We start from the raw sequence: 21,191 nt of genomic DNA on the forward strand, positions 1-21,191 counted from the left end.
ATTCTATTGGCAATCACAATCTATTGAGGACATTGATTTTATTGTCACATACCGCGAATTGCTACGAAATATCTTATCGAAAAAGAAGATAACGTCACCATAGAGAATAATTTGAAATTAATTTCAAATTATTAATGAAGAAATAAAGGAAAAAACTCACCAAATGTTGCTTGATAAAATTTCCCAGCGGAGATAACTTTTGGACACTGGATCTGAAGTTTCCCCGTTCGTTCTTGACTTGTTGCTCTCTTCTATAAAATAAAAATATGTTGGATTGAATAATTTTTTTCTAGTTTTAATATCTAAGAAAAAGATCTAAAAAAAGAAGTTTGATGAGACTAGAAACATCTTATAAGTATAAATAAGTGATAATAATCAATTTTACTTATTATTTAAATTGATAATAATTAATATATTACATTGCATAATTTTCTTTTAAATATTTTTATTTGTCCTATATCTTTTGCTTATAATGTTTACTTCGTGGAAATGATAATGCCGTAATCTCCGTTTGTTGATCGCCTTTGTAATCCTTCTTCCGCTATTCTGCGTATTTGAGAATAAATACTCTTCTCATAGTAACGAAGTGTAAAAAGTGTGCTCGAAATATGTTTCGTCTATATTTCGAAAGATTTTCGATTTCTAAAAAGTGATACCGGATTCTGTTAGAGCTTCACTTGCAAAAAGCCATATCGATATATCTCGCTGTCGTTCTTAAGCGAAACGAAATTACACTCGGATTTTTATCCTTCACTTCAACCTCGGAAGAAATCGATACGAATTCCTCAATATTCTTCGCCGCACAGTGATAACACATAAATTTCAAGCCAAAGGAGAGATGTTTAAAATATATTACATAGCTATATTTAAATAGATAAAAATGTAACTTATGAAACGTCAACGAGTGTCACAAAATGAATGACCTTTGTTGTATATCAAACTACAATCATTGAGATTATTGCTTTACTTCAAAATTACTTTCTCTTTGAGAATGAATTTCCAATGTTGTAATATTACGTAGAAGTATGCAATATCTGGATATTCTCCTGAGATTTTGATATTTACCAGAAAACCAAGTAGCAACATCGGAACGTAATATTCACTTGTCGACAAAGTACTAACTCAAGCGTCACTATTTAATTCGGTCTTTGCAAATGTTACCCACTTCGTAGTAATTAATGCGGCCAGATCTTTATTTCACAAAGAAAAGCGTCGAGACAGAGAATCGTAATAGCAAAGTACTCGAGCTTTAAACTGACGGACGTGCGAGGCAATGTTTTATTCGCAGAAACTTCGTGGCGAGATCGCTTCCACAGGTATTCTTTTATTTCTTCGCGAAAAGGCGAAAAGGCGTAAAGTCCTTCAGAAAGATCGAGAGAAAGAAGGAATTTCACAAAGAATGAAATAGAAATATCAGCCATGATATTTTACATTTTCAGTTTGCTCGTTAATGCATGAGAAACTGGTGTAAAAAATGAATATTATCAGCTAAGCACTATTTCTTATACTATTTAGAAAAATCTAATGTTAATTGTCACTTTTTCTTCCTTACTATGTTTTTTGTGGTCATCGCAAGAAGATTTATTAAAGAGATCATTAAAAATAGAGATAGAAATCATTAAGATAATTTTATAATTCATGTAAAGAAAATAAATTGTAATATACAAGACGTTCCAAAACGAATTTCCTTTTAAGAGCAGGTTTTTTGAAATATTCTAAGACAAAAAGTCTAATATAAAAATGTCCAAGTTATAATTTTTAAATTATTAGCAATTGAAGTTCATAAATGACATAAAGCTGATATTTCTGCATTAAGACATGATAATATAATTGTGCTACCACGAATCGGATCTCTTTAACAATATCAAAATTATCGAATTATAAATATGCAATGATATTTTTATGCAGAGATTTTGGGACATCTTACATAGTGATTTAAAAGATTAATTATAAGTAATTTGTCTTAGAAAAAGCTAGCTTTTTCTAACATAAATACTTGCAGCTGTTGCCATATTTATGATATTAGTTTTATGATAATAAAAAACTAAGGTTTTATTCATCTTAATTAAATTTAGTTGTTTGATGGATATTGATTTTCAATATCGCTATTATATATAGGATATATTTTATATATAAATTTTACTGCCACTAAATGTCAAGAGGGAAAATAGGATCGCAAAATAGGATCAATGAAATAGAAATATATCTCGACGGAATGTATCAATGTAGAATTGAGATGAAGCATTGGCTAGAAAAAAAATACAGATGAATATCTCTCTCTCTCTCTCTCTCTCTCTCTCTCTCTCTCTCTCTCTCTCTCTCTCTCTCTCTCTCTCCTCTCTCTCTCTCTCATTGTCAAAATGGTTTTATTTTTCGTTAATTTCTGAAGTCAAAAAATAAAGTTCAATAATTACAGTAAAAAAATTAACATGGAAACGAAAATTCATAATTTCATAATTAAAAATACCATTTTATTTATAATGATAATATATTACAGCAGTTATGATAGCAGACCGAGTTTTTTCATTTTTAATGCTTTCTCAGAATAATAACTATAATGTAGACATAGTAAAATAATTCAACTAATCATTATTCCTCACTATTTTTTCTTACAAGAATTTTTGAATAAAATTTAATTTTTTACACTTATATATTCTAAAATTAATAACGTTTTATGAAAAAAATTTATAGAAATTTATAACTTCTATTTTATAATCATAAAATAAACTAACACTATCTCACTTCTATGCTTAAAGCATCAATAGAATCGAGAACGGTGAGTGATACATGATGATGTATTGCGCGATTTGGACTTTTGTTTCACGGAAACAAACTAAATGGCTGTAGCAAGCAATAGACTTGATTTACCGATACGCAAACAACGATCTTGTAACTCGTGTTTCAATATCCCGCTGCACATGCAGCTGCGAAACATATACTTTTCCAGAAGAACTATTCATTTTGCGTGAACAATATATTTGGAAGAGAAGGAGAGATAGTTTAAAAATATTTTAAACAGAAGAATTGTTTTGTTAGTTAATCAATCACAATAAGATCTAATTAATGCCATAGAAATATTTTCTGAAGAGCGGTTCATAGATTTTAAAAATGATCCAGACAAAATGCAGACCAAACTGTACACGATCTAAACATTCCAAATGTTGCGAAGAGAATTGATGAAACGCGAATTCTTTCGTCTCTTTATCGATTTCGCTCGATCTTCAAGTCCATTGCTGCTGTTCTTTGACCAATGCAGTGATTTATCGCAGATAGCGGTTTATTGACCTCTTTCTGTCTTCCTGCCTCTCGTTCTTTTCAACTGTAATTTATTATCTCGCCGACGAAACAAATATGCGAAAATCAATGGGTGACGTTTTACGATCGTTTTTCTTTTCTTTCATTTGCGAAAGAAAAGCACAACAAATTTTTAAATCATGGTTACATATGCCTGAGAGAATTCACAAATTATCACAATTATCACAAATTTAAAATGTGAAAAAGGAAAGAATAAAATAAATAACTATTAGCATTTTCAAAATCAATTTTCAAAAGAGATAAATCTAAATAAATACTGATCATGGGGATTCGAGAGAATGTACATGTATATTGTGATATATGTATATATGTGTGTATCATTGTGTTGTTGACGTGTTATTTTAAAATGTTATTTGCGATAAATATCATCACATGCCTCTGTAATCGAAAAGATAAGCTTGCCCGGTAAGCAGGAGATCCAGGTTTGATTTCTGGCTGAGGTAATATTTTTCGCAAAATAATTACGAATTTTCACGACTGGTTCGTGGTCGGGCCCCGCCGTGACGCACAGCCTCCCTTCTTATTTGGGCAGATAAAAATTAAAAAAAGAATAATAAATTTGTAATATTAAAGTGAATAAAAAAAAAAGAAAAAAAAAACATCGGAATCATGAATCATAGAATGTGAAAGATTACATATGATCTATTATTGCAAATATTAATCTTCAAATATAATTGGAATCTAGTGCATTAATTAAATGCCATATCTCAATAATTGAGAATAAACATGGTTAATAAAATCAACAAGTAAAGTCAATCAGTTGATCATACTTACACTGGTAATTTCGTTTCATTATCATCTGCGTCGATGGCGGCGCGACTCAAAGCCGGAAGACTACTTGCTTCATAGGGCGGACTGCTTAAATCTGAAATACAACGAAAAAAGCTGCTTCAAAGGGACATATGGACGAGTATTACGTCTCGCTTATATGAATTTCATCAAAGAATGTAAAGCTTAATTTTGTCTGAGGAAAAAGAAGGGTATATACGAAGATAGTCCGAAAATTTTTGAGCCTAACATAGAAACAAGTATTTTTTCGGTCAAATATAGTTTTATTTTTCAACATAATCTCCTTTTAAGTCGATACACTTTTCCCATCAATACTCTAACCTCTTTAACCCCTCCAAATAATAGTTGACGTCTTGCTCCGCAAAATAGGCGTTTACGTATGCGATGACCTCCTTGTTCGATGAAAATATCTGTCCTCCAAGCGAAACTTTAGGCTTAGGAAACAGGAAAAAGTCGCTAGGGGCCAGATCTGGTGAATACGGTGAGTGGTCAACCAATTCGAAGTGCAATTCGTGAATTTTGGCCATGGCGACCGCCGAAGTGAGCAGGTGCGTTGTCTTGATGGAACAGCACTTTCTCCTTCTTCAAATGCGGTCGTTTTTTTTGCAATTCTGCCTTCAGCTTATCAAGTAATGATGCGTAATACGTTCCCGTTATTGTTTTATCTTTTTCAAGATAGTCGATACACACAATTCCGTGACTATCCCAAAAAACAGTCGCCATTACCTTCCCAGCTGATGGAACCGTCTTCACTTTTTCAGAGGAGATTCACCTTTGCAGTCCACTGTTTTGATTGTTCTTTTGTCTCTGGAGTGTAGTGGTGGATCCAAGTTTCATCTACAGTTGATATGAATTATGAATCAACGCAAAAAATCTGACTCGTTTCGCTTGAACCGCTCCAACAGGGCCTTGGAAATGTTCATTCGAATTCGTTTTTAGTCCAAAGTGAGCAAGCGCGGCACCCAACGCGCAGATAGCTTGCGCATATCCAATTCTTCAGTCAATATATGACAAAACGCGTTTTTTCGATATGCCCATAGCCTGTGCTATCTCTCTAACCTTGATTCGATCGTCCAGTATCATTTGGTGAACATTGTCGAGGTTATCAACGGTAGTCGCAGTATTTGGCCGTCCCAAACGCTCATCAACAGCCAAGCTGGTACGATCACGTTTAAATTCAGCTGCCCATTTTTTTATGGTGGCAAATGATGGGGCAGAGTCCCCGTAAACAGCGTCCAACTCGATTTTAATTTGCGCAGGCGTATTGCTTTTCAAACATAAGAATTTAATCACGATATTCAATTTTTTCCATTTTTACAAAAACACTGACATCGACTGACACAAACGACTATCAAACAACTGAGCATTCAAAATGGCTGAAATTTTTATAAAAGTCTTTCAAAGCATATACTATTGTAGTACTAGAATAGTTTTGACGAGTAACGTCATCTTCATGTTAAGGCTCAAAACTTCTCAGACTACCTTCGTAATCCTGGGATTCAAAATTAAGTTAGCCCGACCTGACTTTTATATCCTTATAAAACCTGAAGGAAACTTTGTTGTCTCGTCGCGTAAACTTCGCGATGACTAATCACTTTGTAAAAATTAGCCGGGTAATTCATTCTAAACCTGATAAAATTACGGAAGTGGATTTGGTGTCGTGTCGTCATAAAAATAGAAGAAAAAAATAAAACAAAATATCATTTAAGTTATATATATCATTTATGTTGAGGTAAAGTTGCGCAAATTACATTTCTTTCAAGTTTTATAAGAATAATAAAAAGGAAAATAGAAAAAAAGTGTTGCGAGATAGTAAATTATTTTTTTTTAAATTGATCTCTGTTACACACATAATAATAATTATATAATTATATAATTATATAATTATATAATAAAAATAAAATATATAATCACCTATATTGGATTGATAGAAATCGCTATGGCGTCCATAAGGAGGTACTGACGGATGCGACAAGATATTTACTCTCCGTCTATGATTCACCTGCAAAATAAATGGAAATATTTTATATAAATCCTGTTTAAGAGTTCGATCATATAGTTTAAAAAAATCATAAATTAGTATTTCTGTAATCATTTTGTCTTTTTAATTTTGAAAAATTCATACAACTTATCTTCATCTTTTCCCTTTGCCAAGATTGAAATTTTTTTTCTTAAAAAAAACCTAATATGTTAAGTAGAGAGTTTGCTTCTTATTCAAAGACTTCCTTCAACAAAAAGATCGATAAGATTCTTGTACAGCATAGATGGAATTTTCGACAACACAAGTCATAGTTTTTAGTATCTAATGTAGTATCTAATTCGAAGATAAATAACTGCATAAGAGTTTTTATATCTATATTAAAAACTCTTATGCAGTTATTTATTTTTTTATTTTATTTATTTTATTTATTTATTTATTTTATTTATTTTTATTTTATTTATTTTATTTTATTTATTTATTTTTTTGATAATCATCAAAATTCTTATGGAAAAAAAAAATATATATATATATATATATATATATTCTTTTTTCCATAAGAATTTTAATGATTATCAAATTGTTGTAATTAGCATATAATTATATTAATATAAATTATAATTTTTCGTATATATGTACAAATTAATATAATAGAATTTTTCATAATATTTATTCATTTGAAATTTTGTTTTTTATGAAAAGAACTTTGAAAACATTGTTATATAGAATTTCAAAGAAAAATTATTTATATAAAATTTTTATTTTACAAATGATATAATCAATTATTTTGGAAATAAAATTGTCGGAAAAAATATTTTAAGACAAAGTTGTAAAATTTCGAGGAGACTACTGATTATTATATTGTTTTATTTACAAATGGAATCACCGTCGAAATTTTTTATGGTCACCATTTTTGTAATAAAATTATATTTTTTGTTACATGATTTATAATATGATTCCTCCAGTTATTCTGGATATAAAAATAAAGTATAATTAAAAAAAAAAGTCAATAGTTTATTAGATATTTTATACTTTATTTTAACATAAAATATTTCGTAAACTATTTATTTTTTTAATAACTGTATTTTTAATACTTATATGCACTGAATAAATCAATTAGTGTAAAAAAGGTACATAGTTGCTTTAAAAAAAATTATGGAATTAACAATATGCTAATACATATATTTTTTAAAAAAACAACTATATGTTTTCTCTATAACAATTGATTTGTTTCATTAGTGCATAAAATATTCTATGCATAAAAGTATACAGATACAATTATAAAAAAATGAATATTTTACGATATTTTATATTTTATATTAGAATATGTCACAATATAAAATATCTCGTAAACTTGACTTTTTGATAATTGTATTGATATTTGATATTTCATATTTTTATATTCAGAATAATTTAAAAAATTATATTACATAACAAAAAAAGTACATAATATTATTTTAAAAAATGGCGACTATAGACATAAGAGCTCTGTAAATGAATCAATATCATAATAATCATATGGGCCTCTTTGAAACCCTATAAATTTATCTTAAAACATTTCCCTAAAAATTTTTTATTTCCAAAATAATTGACTATTTATTTAAAATAAAATACTATAAAATATTTGTATAATAACTTTCTTTCTTTAAAGAATTTCTGTTTTCTAATCATCAAAAAAAAATATGTATAAAACAAATATAAAATTTACATATGTAAATCATAATTATACAATATTTTTTTTCACATACTATTAATAACAATGGAAAATAAAATTGTAATTAAATATGTTCAAAAGAATATTTAGAATACTTTTGATGCTATCACAATAATTAACAAAATAACAATTTAATTTTAAACAATCAGTTAGATGTTCTCATATATTAAATTATATTATTACGTTCTCTCATTACTATTAACTTGTCATAGATATAAATTATTTTGTACCATATTATATTAATTATGAGCGTAGATATCGCGCCGTATGCTTTGTGAAGCATATATGAATTTTAAAACGCGGTTTGTTTCAACCATTGTTGGCCATCGCGAATCGTTCACGTTGGAATTTATACGCAACGAAATGCATCGTATTAACGAGAAACACAATCGACATATGTGTACATGCATGCATATATGTGCATTATGTGTATATGTGTATGTTAAATGTTTTTGTGCGCACGCGTGTGCGTGACATGTATGTATGTTTGTGTAAATTTATTTATTATTATCTTATTTGTGTGTATATATGATTGTTTTATATTATATATTTTATACACATACAGATAAACGCAATAAACAAAAAAATCTGCATGCAACACAAATAAAATTGAAGTAACGTTTAGTAGAAGATTCATTGCGAAGAACTTCATAAACTTCGACGCCATTCAACAGTCGTCGTCACCATTAATTCTCAACATGGAAGCAGGATGAGTTTTTCGAGAGTCAAGTTTTCCGAGAGGAAAAAGCGTCTAAACGTGATGCAAGAAAAAAAGGAGAAGGAAAAAGAGAGAGAGAGAAAGAAAAGGAGAAAAAAAAGTTTCATTACGCTTGCAAATTTTTCATTAACTATCTACACATATAAATAGCATCAGACCATAAAGATGCCTATTATCTCGTTAAATACACAATGGTTATTGCTTTTTCATTAACCACGCAAAAATTAAAAATTCATCTTGCCATCAGCGATATTCGGCAAAAATTTTAAATCGCAAATAAGTATTAATGTATCACTACAGTGGTCTGCAAATTATTCATTGTCTGCTAACGTACTACTAACGGTCATTCATTCATGAATATGAGCAGATTGACCAAATTACTCGCGCCAAATCGTCGATCGTTCGCGAAATAGCGGCCTTTCCAAGAATCAATTCTATGGAAAATAATATTTCAATCGAGACTATTATGATTGTTTTTAGGTCAATTAAATTACAGAGTCGTGAATATCGTTACATGGAAAGAATCAAAGTGTTAATGAAATTTTTACGATTATTATGTTATTTCCATCTGATGCTATTTTTATTTCCGTCCATTGGATTGCAGAAAAAAAAATTAATGAGTTTATCTCATAAACGTATAATTGTTAGATTTTCAGAGATCGCCCAGCAGCCAGATAATCCACAAGTCCACAAGTCAAGTTGTCAATAAGACAACGGAAGTCGGCATTGCAAACTATGTGCACAGAGCACGATTGTATCATGCTAAACGTAGACACTGGTACGAATGCAAATGGGTTAAACGCTTAGTCGGTTTCGCGTGCAAGATTCAGATCTGATTATACCTAAAGCTGCGGTTCAGGTTTGGTGTTTGGATTCCTACAGAACAATAGTCCCGGTTAAAGGTCCGATGATATCGTCGGATACGCTCTCCTCGCAAAATCCTGGTTTACTAAAACGATATGATGAGGTTCTCAGTTTCGAATAGTTGAACTCGGTATTCAAAAAGCAACCGGCGTAGTCCATATCCGGCGGTTGTTTCATAGTTTTGGATCAATTTTTAATTCGCTACGATGCCCGAAATGTATGTGTTTTAACTCGAAATTTCTCTTATTATTTTTTCGACTAATTACACATTTAATTATACTCTCTGTTACAATCTCTGAATAACATAAGAGATAATTTAAATGGACATAAACAAGAAATTAAAGAAATTAAAGAAAAATTGAGATACATTCTTTGTTTAAAGTCAATTAACGCGATTATGTGTTTGTACTTTAATTTTATAAAATATTACTAAAAATATTACTCTAAAATCATAATTTGATAAAGCTAATCGACAATTTTCAAAGCAAGAATGCATCTTCAAAGATTATCACTTAAATTACTACACTATACCATCGGTATTTTAACCGCTATGTAAATCAATAGTCTCGATTCGTTCGTGCACGGCACGGAACCGTGCTGGAAGCTTTTTTTCCGAAGTTTTCTTTGCTTCCGTAAAGTTAACGCTCCGTTTTTAGAATCTCGATATAACTGATAGAGTTTTAACTCGCCCTCGAAGAAAGGGAATTCTGCCAACTAGATCGAAATTCTGACAACGGAATGTTCAACTTCAAAGATGTGTTTCTCCATTTTCTATGGAATGGAATCTCACGAGTACAAAATTGAAATAGAGAGCGACACGAAGCGTGTTTGTCGAAATTCGCTAAAAATGAAAAATGTGATTCGGTGATTAGGCGAAAATATTTACCGGATTTTCCTTAATTTTCAATGGAACGAGAAGCCATAGGTTAGTAAAAGCAAAATTTCTCCAAGGCTCGAAAGTAAAGAAAAAAAAAGTCTCACAGCGAGTAATAGGATACTGATAAAGACCAGTGGATGAAGCAAATAGAATCTCATTAATCTCTGCAAGTCAATTTAACGAGATCCAAGTCCCGGACGGTAGCATGCCTCTCGCGAATTCTAGGAAAACGATAAGGATCGCGTCTATTAATTACACTTCGATTCAACGATGGTGCGCGGATGTCGTCGAGATCGTCGTGCATCTCGCGTTGCCATCGAGTATCAAATCGCGTTGCCATCGAGAGTCAAGATCAAATTAGTCGTAACCTTTATTTATTTGATGAGTGAGAAAGGACATGCGACGAGTAGATATTAAAAAAAGTTAAATAGAATGCAAAATACTCGAGAGAGATATTTACAAGTTCGAGAGTTTCGTTTGATTAAGTTTTCTTAACACTCCAGAAATATATAATTCTCGAGAGAAAAAAATTTTAAATCCTCCTATCGTTAACAAAATCTTTTCAAAAAACGAGGAAAAATTGCGAGAATATAATCTTTAATTGCATATAATCTCGCTAGTTTTCTTCAAAAGACTAGACTATTAAGACTATTAAGTATGCCGTACTCTCAGATTCTTTTAAGGAGAGCAAGAGATCCTTACAGGATACTTCTCCATCAAACTGTGCGTTCTGGTGACTTGAGCCAACCTGCCGTTGAAGACCTCCTCCTTAGAGATGCCCGCCCTCTTGTAATCGGCATCGATCTCATCCTCCGCCAGTGAACTGAGACTGTTATACCACTGCACGCTGCTGGTCCTGTAGGGCTGCCTTGAGGGCTCATGACTACGATGGAGGTCCTTGCTAAAGCTCAGGCTACGCTTGATCGGCTGCAGGCTGCGGTTTATCGCCGCCGGTAATTCGGCGCTCCCTCTTAACAGAGCGCCGAATTTCCGACGGAACGATGCACGCCGTTCGAACTTTCCATTCGAATTATCCGTGTCCTTCGCCGAGATTTCCTTCAACGACGATTTTTTGACGCCAGGAGACTCTTAATTATATTATAGAGATTATATTAACGTGATGATAATTATATTAACGATCAAATAATTATATCATATTTATTACATATTTATTTTACTTATTTATCAATTAAAATTGTTTCCTTTGACATTACATGTTAAACTAAATCAAAACGCGTTTTTCCATGTTTTTCTAAGTTTACATGTTTTAAGATTAAAAAGTAACATTTTATTTCTGAATGTTGTCGACATCTTAAGGCATTTTAAACTTTAGCTTGTTAACGTAAGTTAACAAATAAAACTTGATTCCAATTGTATCTTTATCAAAATAAAACAATTTATCAATTTTCAATTCAATTTTTCTTTAATTTTTTCTTAATTAAATATTATCTTATATTTAATTTTAATTTAGTTCAAAAGCAAAATTAAAATTTTACGCTTTATTTTAACGTTATATATTTAATTAAAATTTTTTTTACTCTTGATACTAGAATTTAATGTCTTCGCTTTGAAAAAATTTTAGAAGTTTATTTGATAAATATATTCAATTATGTTCCTCGAGAAATACAATTCGGTAGTTGTTTAACAATATCATATTGGTGCAATCCTAACACAAATATGATTAACGTAGGAAATTACTTTTCGACACTTTTAACGAAAAATAATGTTAATCACAAATTCCGCTAATGCCTTTCATGTATCAATAATTTCGCAAAACATGATTAATATCTAACACTTTGCGCACCTGCTTCCAGTTTCGTTTGCTTGCATTCCTTTACGATATTCCTCGACTGCGTCACATTCGCGATTTCATCACTGCAATTCGTCACTTTGTGGCTCGACTTGCCCATCTTTTTCGAGGACCTCTTGGCTTCCTTCTTCAGCGTCATCTTTCTCGGTCGGAATTCGCATCAAAATCGATTGCGTTTATTGTTAGACAATAACACTTAATGATGTTACGCGCCTCACGCGATGTGAATGACGATCTGTTTATTTTTACACAATGATCGAGTCGCATAACTTTCCTTCATTCATTTTCTAGAACCGTACACAACACGTCTTGAGCGCAATTTGCACATATACCTATATGCGCACACATACAGCGAACTATGTCGTTAAATGGTATCACTTCGATAACGACGCGTTATCGTTGTAGCGCATATCACTTGTATCGTTAATATCTCGTTCACTCATGCTTTTTTGCTTACCGTGTATTTAGTATTTCTGTGTATTTTTTTTAGTGAAACCTGGAAGTTAAGATAAAATCGATCGTATCGTCAGAAGGTGAGAACTTTCTTAACCATCTTTAAGCCGTTGATCCGATTTATGACTTCATATCTGCCACTGTTTTTTTTTTTTTTTTTTTTTTTTTTTTTTTTTTTTTTTTAATACTTTCCCATTTTTAACCGATACGCGATCTTACAGAATTGAATGCGTGCTTCTTTTATAAAATGGAAAGTACTTCCATTCTAAAGCTTTATTTCTTGGATTTCACAAAAGCTTTTCAGATCTCAATGTTTACGAAAAAAAAGATTCTCTTGTCTTAACGGTGCGTAGAAGAATTGTTAGGAAAATTATACCTATTGTATGTAGCAAGAAATTTTTTCTGTTTATTAAGAAAAAATACGACTTATTCTTTGCTATTTCCCTCGTTATCATCATTATGTCCATAACTTATCTCTTGACTCCAATCGAGCTTGATTCCAATTACCGAAACAAGACTTACTACTCTAATAGAAGGCGCCGCTTATCGCGACGAAGAAATTCACGTTGACATCTACTTCATTATTGAATAAAAAATAATTTCCACATTATCATGAATATTGTATGATACATTACATTACGATGCTTTTGAAGAATAACAAAGTTAATCTTAACTACTTTTAAGAGAGAGAATAGAAAAATTCTCATATTTAAAAATATCCATGTACACAGAGAAAATGATTTTTTAATAAATTTTATTAGATTTAAAGAGATTTATCTTTTAAAGTAGTTGAAACAAATCAAATTAACAAAACTATTAAGTCAACAAATTCGATTTTTCAGATAATAAATAGCTTTATTTCAAATAAAATATTTGTTTAATAAATTCTTTGAAAAAAATGTTTTTTATTATATGTTTCAACAATATTAAAAAAAATTTTTTTTTTTAAAACAATATTTAATTTAACCAAACAAAATATTATTTAGTTAAAGGATGAATTTAATTTCTTTTAAATAATACAATAGTGTCCTTTCTGTTAAACAACATACTATACTGTAACGAAACAACAAAACTTTTAACTCAACAAAAAAATATTTAATATAAAATTATATTAAATAAATTCAAGTCAAACAAACAGAATTGCTAAATCTAAATCTAAATTTGTTTCATGTACAAAGATCAAATTAATCTAATTGCTCCGTAATTCTTCAAAAGCGTTACTATATTTTTTCCCTTCAATTTTAAAAATAAAGACCTATAACTGTGTGTGTGTGTGTGTGTGTGTGTGTGTGTGTGTGTATGTGTACTGTGTGCGTATAATAAAATAATCTATTCATTCTTTTTAATTTATCTAGATTTTTAGAACCAAGAGTGCTAAAGAATTATGTTCCATTCGGAATATAACAATTTTTTTATACAATATTTCTTATGATATTAATTTCAATAAAATGAACTTAATTACACCCTCCATAATTAACACATCCCACATTATAGCGACTGTTATCATTCGTTTTATTATCTTAAACGTCAGAACAATATTTTTCGGAATACAAAGTAAGTCATATCATCTACTTTGACAGCGTTCTGTTTATTTTCTCTTTGATAATTAAATGATTTTTCTCGACATTTTTGAGAACAAAAAGAACAATATTATTTGACTATTTAATACTACTTGAATAATAATTAACGGTGTTATAATTTCTATGATTAAGAATTAACAGAATTTTATATTTACTCAAAATTTATATAATGTTTTCAACCGAATGTATTTTCCAAGACATTTATTTTCGTGGTTTCGTATGCCTTAGGTATGTCTTTCTTCGCTACAAATAAAAACTGATAATTAGCGTTGCATATCAAACGCTTAACGCTTAAATCCCGCGCCATACCTTCGCCATATTCTCCTCGACTCCGCAAAACATAATTCGCGTTGTGTCCGAACAGAATTAGCGTGATCACGGCTGAATTGTGCGGTCGATTCCCGTATCTGGAGCGCGTAATTTACGCGCCTCGCGCGCCCGCGTATATATATGCAATATCGCGGTATTATCGGTGAGAAAATGGATTATAAGACCGCGGTTAATCCCAGGCCACGATAAGCCCGCGCGGACTGCACTTCATTATCAGACGGTCCCGCACGGTGGATTCACGAGCTGCACGCGATAATAACGGCGAAGCGGTCAATTATTGTGCATCACGCCGGAATAAAGCGCGAGTTTTCAGACGTCACTCGTTTAATGCACTCAAGTACCAGCCGTGTCTTCGACAAATATTTGTCGAGATTGCCTCGCGCTTAATCGCGACGATTCGATCAATCCGGCTTGCTCGGATAAGTTTCGCGCAAATGATATCTATACCAAATTCCTTTAAGATCGATATTCACGGATTTTTTGATATTTCGTAATGTTACAGTTATCCTCCTCTTCTCTCTGTTTGTCTCTTTTTAGTTTTAAAGTTATATCAGGCGTGTTACTTTGATATCAAGTCTGTTTTAAATATCTATCTATTCGTAGCAAATTTCCAGATTCTTCTTACAGTTATATATATGTATATAACTATTAAATTGTGTATTTTAATTTAAATTTTCATATATATATTCAAAAATTTTATTTATAACTTTAAATATTTCTTTTATTATTCAGTACATAAAGTTATAAATAAAATTTTTGAATATTGTGACTGAATTATATAATACATCGTCTTAAATAGGTTTAAAATACCAAACTTAATTTCACTTTCATTATCGTTTGTACTTCTTTGTTATTAAAGATATGACTTATCCTTCCAAGTAAAAGAAACCTTAGCAGTTTTAGTCATAACAAAGTTGCTGATTTAGATTGATAAATATATTAGATATTTAGATATTAGGTATTTTTCTTTTATCTATTTATTGCAAATGTCTCTTTACGTCTACAAGTGCAGAAGAATAAGTATAGGAATATATATTTTCCAAGAATCCGTGAAGATAATACGTTATCACGCGATTGTGACATGTCATGGAATTACACGTTATACATTACGTAACGATTTGTTCTGCTAGTGTGCCAAGCCTATGAGATTGGATACTTGGATACTAAAGTTATCAAAACGCAATTTTAAAATTGAATTATCAGTATAGCTTGAGAACATTTCAATTTGAGTTAAAATCACTATGCATGAAATGTGATTGTAATTGTTCGAACCTTTTTCTTGTGGATATCGGTATAAAACATGTAAAAGTGCCATAGCAAAGCATGCGCGTAGCAAAAACCTAACAAGCACTATTTTATAGAATCGGTTAGAACTGAATAGCTAAAACAGCTGCAATTTGACACATACCAACATATATCAACACAACTATTAATGTGGAATTGAATTTATTAATTTTAGAGCTATCTGCGGTTTCGTGCAACGTTTATACGTATGCGGTAAAAAGACTCAATTTAAAAAGTCATTTTACTCAGACCGTAAATACATAACATGCAATATTATTTTTATTTTTTTAGTTATATATTACTTTTAATTTAGATTATCAATCTAAATTAAAATTTGATATATATATAGCCAATTTTTTGTACAGATCTCATGCGTCGTTTATATAAATCATATAATATAATATATATATATATATATATATATATATATATATTGAGATGGAAAATATTTTATTGCACACAGATCATTATCTAAAGGATTTAATCTATTGCTACGCATAATCTTTAAGAAACTAATTCCGTGATGAAAATTAAAAATTTTATCGTTTCAAAGAGGAAGTTGTTAACACAACTTTTTCAATTAAATAATTATTAACAAAAGACGCTTTAATACTGTCGATAGTTTTCCTAATAGTTTTCCTACTTTCTTATTTTTATGATGCTCTTGAAGTTACTTGACCTCAATAATTACCAACACAATTCGTATTGTTTTACACAACTGCCTCGATAAGTTGATCTAGCGCACATGTTTCACGGGTATAATTCCATCAATTAAAGTTTCTCTTACGTCGCGTATACGGAGTCGATCGCATCGTAAAGTCGGTCAAGGTTACGGATTATCGACAATCGTACGATACCTCATACGGGTCGAATAATCGCTCGCGTATTACAGTTGATTGGTAACAGCGAATCTTTTTTTTCATTCCTATTCCGTCGATCGGACGGCGTTTTAATCCAGCCGACCGTTTTTACGGTCACCTAAGGCGACCGCTGGACTGACGAGGCGAACTCCGACGAAAATGTTCACATGCACATCTAAACGTACATAGATACATTTATGTATACATACATATACTCATACATATAGGCACGCATCATATCCATAAAATTTTCAGGCAAAATATTCTCTTATATACAACTGCTTGGCATATTTTTAAAAGCATAGTATTATTCTTCCTTGTAATTCCGACCCGGATGAGTATGTGTTGTTTATATGTTCAAAGTCTAAACTTTTGTGTACAATAAAATGTTGTCACAAGTTAACCTCAAAAGTCGATAACAAAATTGTAATTTTCTAATTTTTTTTCCTCTTTTATATGAAATATACAGACGCGGGTGCGTTATTGTCTATACTTCAATTCTGAAAAAGAATTTTTAATTCTGTATAATCAATGAAAAGATTACCTTGTCTGAAAATAATCAACTCAGTCGGTATCTCCAGCATCGCCCTAAGGCGATACTGAACTTGTCTATATTATCGACAAAACGCAGTAATTTTTGTATTGCTCTCATTTTTTCATTAACTTTATTAATCTGGAAATCCTTTTCCACAATTAAAGTTTATACATTAATACATGCTTAGTATATAAATTTCGTATCAAGAACAAGAAAAAAATTTTTTAATCTTTTTGATCTTTTTTATCATTTGGTAAAATGGCGTCCAAAAGTCAAGTCGCGTAAATATTTGCTTTATATGAAACTTTTACAGTACCTACAAAACACCTTTACTGTATCTACAAAACTGATATTGCTAGACTAGAAGGTTACATGAAGAAGCAACATTGAGTTCTTAGAATTAGGCTTAGACACTTATTACGATCAGAGGAGTATCACAAAAATTTGTTCATATGTGCATCATGTGTGTACAGAAATGTATGTATGAGTGTATACATAAATGTATCTATGTATGTGTAGATGTGCACGTTTTGTCGGAGTTCGTACGTCAGTTTAGCATCCCCTTAAACACACAGTCGCGAAAATTCTTGTTGTGAAGAGGACACAGATAATCGTGATTTTATTAGTTCGACTTTTCCTTCCGCCGTGAACGAGATACTGAAGAAACTTTGCCAGGAAAAATCCACGTCAAAGGATGCGGCGCGAGCCGACGAGAGATTTCCCTCTTGCCACGTTGATATTGCTTGAGTTTACCGGTTAAAGTTTCTGGTCTCTGGAATTCGAAATATAAGCGGCGATCGATGTTACGAATGTCGCTTTTACTTCGTTACGACGTCCGGATCAAGCGTTTGAAATTTTAGACAATTTACACATACGACTGCGCGACATTCCATTACGCTCTTTAAGCTCTCACTCTGATTTAGGTTCTCCTTGAAAATTTCATCATGAGATTCGCTCAACGCGTAGAATTGCATTGCAACGCGCACTTATCATGTTTATATTTATTGTGCCATTATTGTACATGACTATCGACCGTCATATCATTATTTTATGATTAATCGCGCGAGAAAATGTCATCTGTGTTAATTTTATATTTATTATCAGTCCGTGAGCACCTCTGAATAAGCTAGCGTAAAATCCGTATAATTAAAGTACACAATAACTAATACTTCCAATAATCCTTTTCGATTATATAATTAATCGGAAAAATGCGACATGCATGGATAAACATTTTGTTACGCGTTCCGCGAAAATTCATTAGCATTTAATGAAGCATCGTGATCAGAACTATACGAAAAGAACACTTTTGCTTAAATCTAAAAATTTGATCAGATCTGAAAATAATTTTGGGCCTTTAGAATTATTATGTACGACAAATTGATTGTTAGAAGATGAAAAATTTTTGCAGTATTATTATTGTATTTAAATATTCTATATAATAATTTTAATAGAACAACAAAATTACTTCCAGATTTAGTTAAATGTTTAGATTTATTAACAAAACTATTCTTTCCGTATATAAGAGATTGTAAGGTATTTCTCTCATTATGTCTTACTACCATTCTAACGTAAAATTGTGGCGCGCTCGCGTCGTACACTTGTGTTTCCGCACTTCACTAGAATAAATTCCGCTGCTTCTAATCAAGCCTTTATTAAAGACACAACTCTATGAGGCTAATTTCACAAGATAACGAGCACACTGAGTCAATCCAAGGCCATCTGTTATCGCCATATACGTGTAGTCGCACCGTAATATTCCACTAGCACTAATTCAATTTACATTACACATACATCGTAATCGATAACGAAAAGGAGCCATTCTTAGTTAGCGATTTTCCTCATTTTCCTTTCCCTGCTTCTTATCGGTTTCCTTCTCGATTTCATTTTTCCCGAACAAGCGGTAGAGCGAAACGCGACGTGACGCGAGATGATAAGACTGCACTTCGGCAACTGACGAAGGTGCCGTTTCATTATTGGTGGCTCGGCATTACTGGTGGCTGATAATACGCCACGTAGCTGATAAACAAACGGAGACACGAATGAAGAACAGATGAAAGCGACCGCACGTGAGGCTCTGTTGAGCCGAGATAAAACATGATTCTTTCGAAAGAAAATAACTTCTATAATCCGTTACGAATTTTTCTCACATTCGTGTCACTTGTATCATCTTATCTTTGATCTTCTCCTAATTATAATTATTCTCCTAATTATAAAAATTATATAAAAATAAATCAATTTACAATACATTAATATAAGCCGAGTGCATATTAATAAACGACAAATTAAGAGAATCATAGCGAATTCCTCAGGCAACCAAACTCTTAGGTGCTAAATTTCTATATGAAATAAATTCAAATAATTATATCACCAACCACGTGTCATTATTTTTAGCAGACTTACAACGTAATGATTTCTATAACAATTCGATAATCAGATACTTTGATATCAATTAAATCAATTTAGTTCCTCATAAAATTTACACATAATGAGTGCAAAAGATTTTTTATGCGTTCTGTATAGTTATTTTCGGTATCAACGAAGATAGATAAGATTAACAGTAGCAACAATGAATAATTAGCGTGCAAATGTAAATTTTGTTTATGCAAATCTTGCACGCGAACCTATTAAGATTGTAATTTTAATCAACACTCCGATAAGACTTGTTCTTCGGAAGCGCTCAACGTAAAGATCGTCCTAAAGATGATCCAAGGAATAAATTAAACGTGAACAAGTCCCCTTCCCTTTCCATTTTCTTCCTAAAGTGGGCTTTATTTCTTTGTCACCAATCAACGATTTTTATCGGATACTATCTCATTTTCTTCGGCAGCTCCGATTTAATAGGAACGTTTCGATTTATTAACTATTTATTAGCTTCTCCAATCAATCTTATTCGGTGACAGCAATGTTCGCCTTCACTTCGCAGCAACGAGATGCAATATACATATATTAAAGTTAATAATTTGACTAATCCAAAAATTAGATTCTAAAATTACCTGGATTAGACGATCGATATTAAGATAAATTAAATCAATCAAATCAGTTTGAATATCACTTTCGCGACACTCAATAAAACCAGCAAAACGATTTCACTTCCGAAATTCATTAATTTTCTTTTCCCCTTGCTCATCTTCCACTGTTTCCCCAGCTATTTCAATTTTCCACGCGAATTCATCCCTTTGGATTGCCAGATTCGCATCAGACTTTCCGCGGCAGCCGAGACTCCGAGCTCACAAACACGCAAGAGATAACCAAACCGGCATGTCACATCTCGCAGCTCCGCTCTACCGGCTGAACATTTTATCATTACACGCGCGACGACAAATTTTTGTCCAGTCGCACCTCTGCGTTTTCCTCGCGCTTCCGATCGCGGACGAGTGCCTAGTCGCATGAGCGCAAAAATTGCGGTGGCGGACTAAGCAAGAAATTAAGGAGACAGGTAAGGCGAGGTTCGATAAGCGGTTTCTACTGGCTACGGAGGGAGAAACGAATGGAGAGAGAGAGAGAGAGAGAGAGAGAGAGAGAGAGAGAGAGAGAGAGAGAGAGAAACACGTGAGAGAGTAGGCGTGAGCAAGAGAGAAAAACGCAAATGCAAGCCATTGACGAGGACAAGACACACTCCATACCGTGGAGAGGGAGAGAGGCACAACCGCAGCGGCACTCAATTACAGCCGCAGTGTGGTTACACGGAATTGGCGAAACGATTATGACTCTGAGTCATTGCCGACTCAGTGCTGTCTGGTTCGGCGAATGCCGTCATCGAGTGGATCCAAAAGTATAGGTTTAAATTCCTTTTAAATTCCTTTTTAGAGATGAAGAAAAAGCAAGAATACATAAGAAAAGACATACATGGATATAATACGAAGAGCGTTATAGGAAAAAAGTAAGAAACAAATTGTTTGTTTACCAAGTAAATTTTGGAAATTTTTCTTTAGTAATAAAAAAAATTGAACAACTTATATACAATTTATATACAAATAAAAATGCAAGTTGCGCTTAAGGATGTATTACATCTGTTAATATTATTATTTTATAATTTTTATATTTACAATGAAAAAATTATGAAAATTTTACAAATTATTCTAAA

At 31.8% G+C, this 21,191-nt stretch overlaps 1 protein-coding gene across 7 annotated transcripts in view; it reads right to left on the reverse strand.

Annotated features, from left to right (window-relative positions):
• Positions 1-20,502, reverse strand: part of LOC105431055 (uncharacterized) — a 180,365-nt gene extending 159,863 nt beyond the window's left edge. The window contains exons 1-6 of one of the 7 annotated variants that reach the window (XM_089074541.1): positions 20,101-20,502; positions 12,060-12,561; positions 10,958-11,343; positions 6,019-6,106; positions 4,090-4,180; positions 161-251 (exon numbers count right to left, since the gene is read on the reverse strand). In XM_089074541.1, the coding sequence (XP_088930667.1) occupies positions 161-251; positions 4,090-4,180; positions 6,019-6,106; positions 10,958-11,343; positions 12,060-12,204 (801 nt within the window). In that variant the 5' untranslated portion in view covers positions 12,205-12,561; positions 20,101-20,502. Of the gene's footprint in view, positions 1-160; positions 252-4,089; positions 4,181-6,018; positions 6,107-10,957; positions 11,344-12,059; positions 13,607-14,407; positions 15,138-18,666; positions 19,096-20,100 lie in introns of those variants that run through there. The other 6 variants (XM_089074540.1, XM_089074542.1, XM_089074545.1 and 3 more) reach the window with 6 other exon arrangements.
• Positions 20,503-21,191: the final 689 nt, after the last annotated feature.

Source organism: Pogonomyrmex barbatus, unplaced genomic scaffold (genome assembly GCF_055798465.1).
Source record: "Pogonomyrmex barbatus isolate J1 unplaced genomic scaffold, ASM5579846v1 scaffold17, whole genome shotgun sequence".
In the NCBI taxonomy this organism is placed as follows: Eukaryota; Metazoa; Arthropoda; class Insecta; order Hymenoptera; family Formicidae; genus Pogonomyrmex; species Pogonomyrmex barbatus.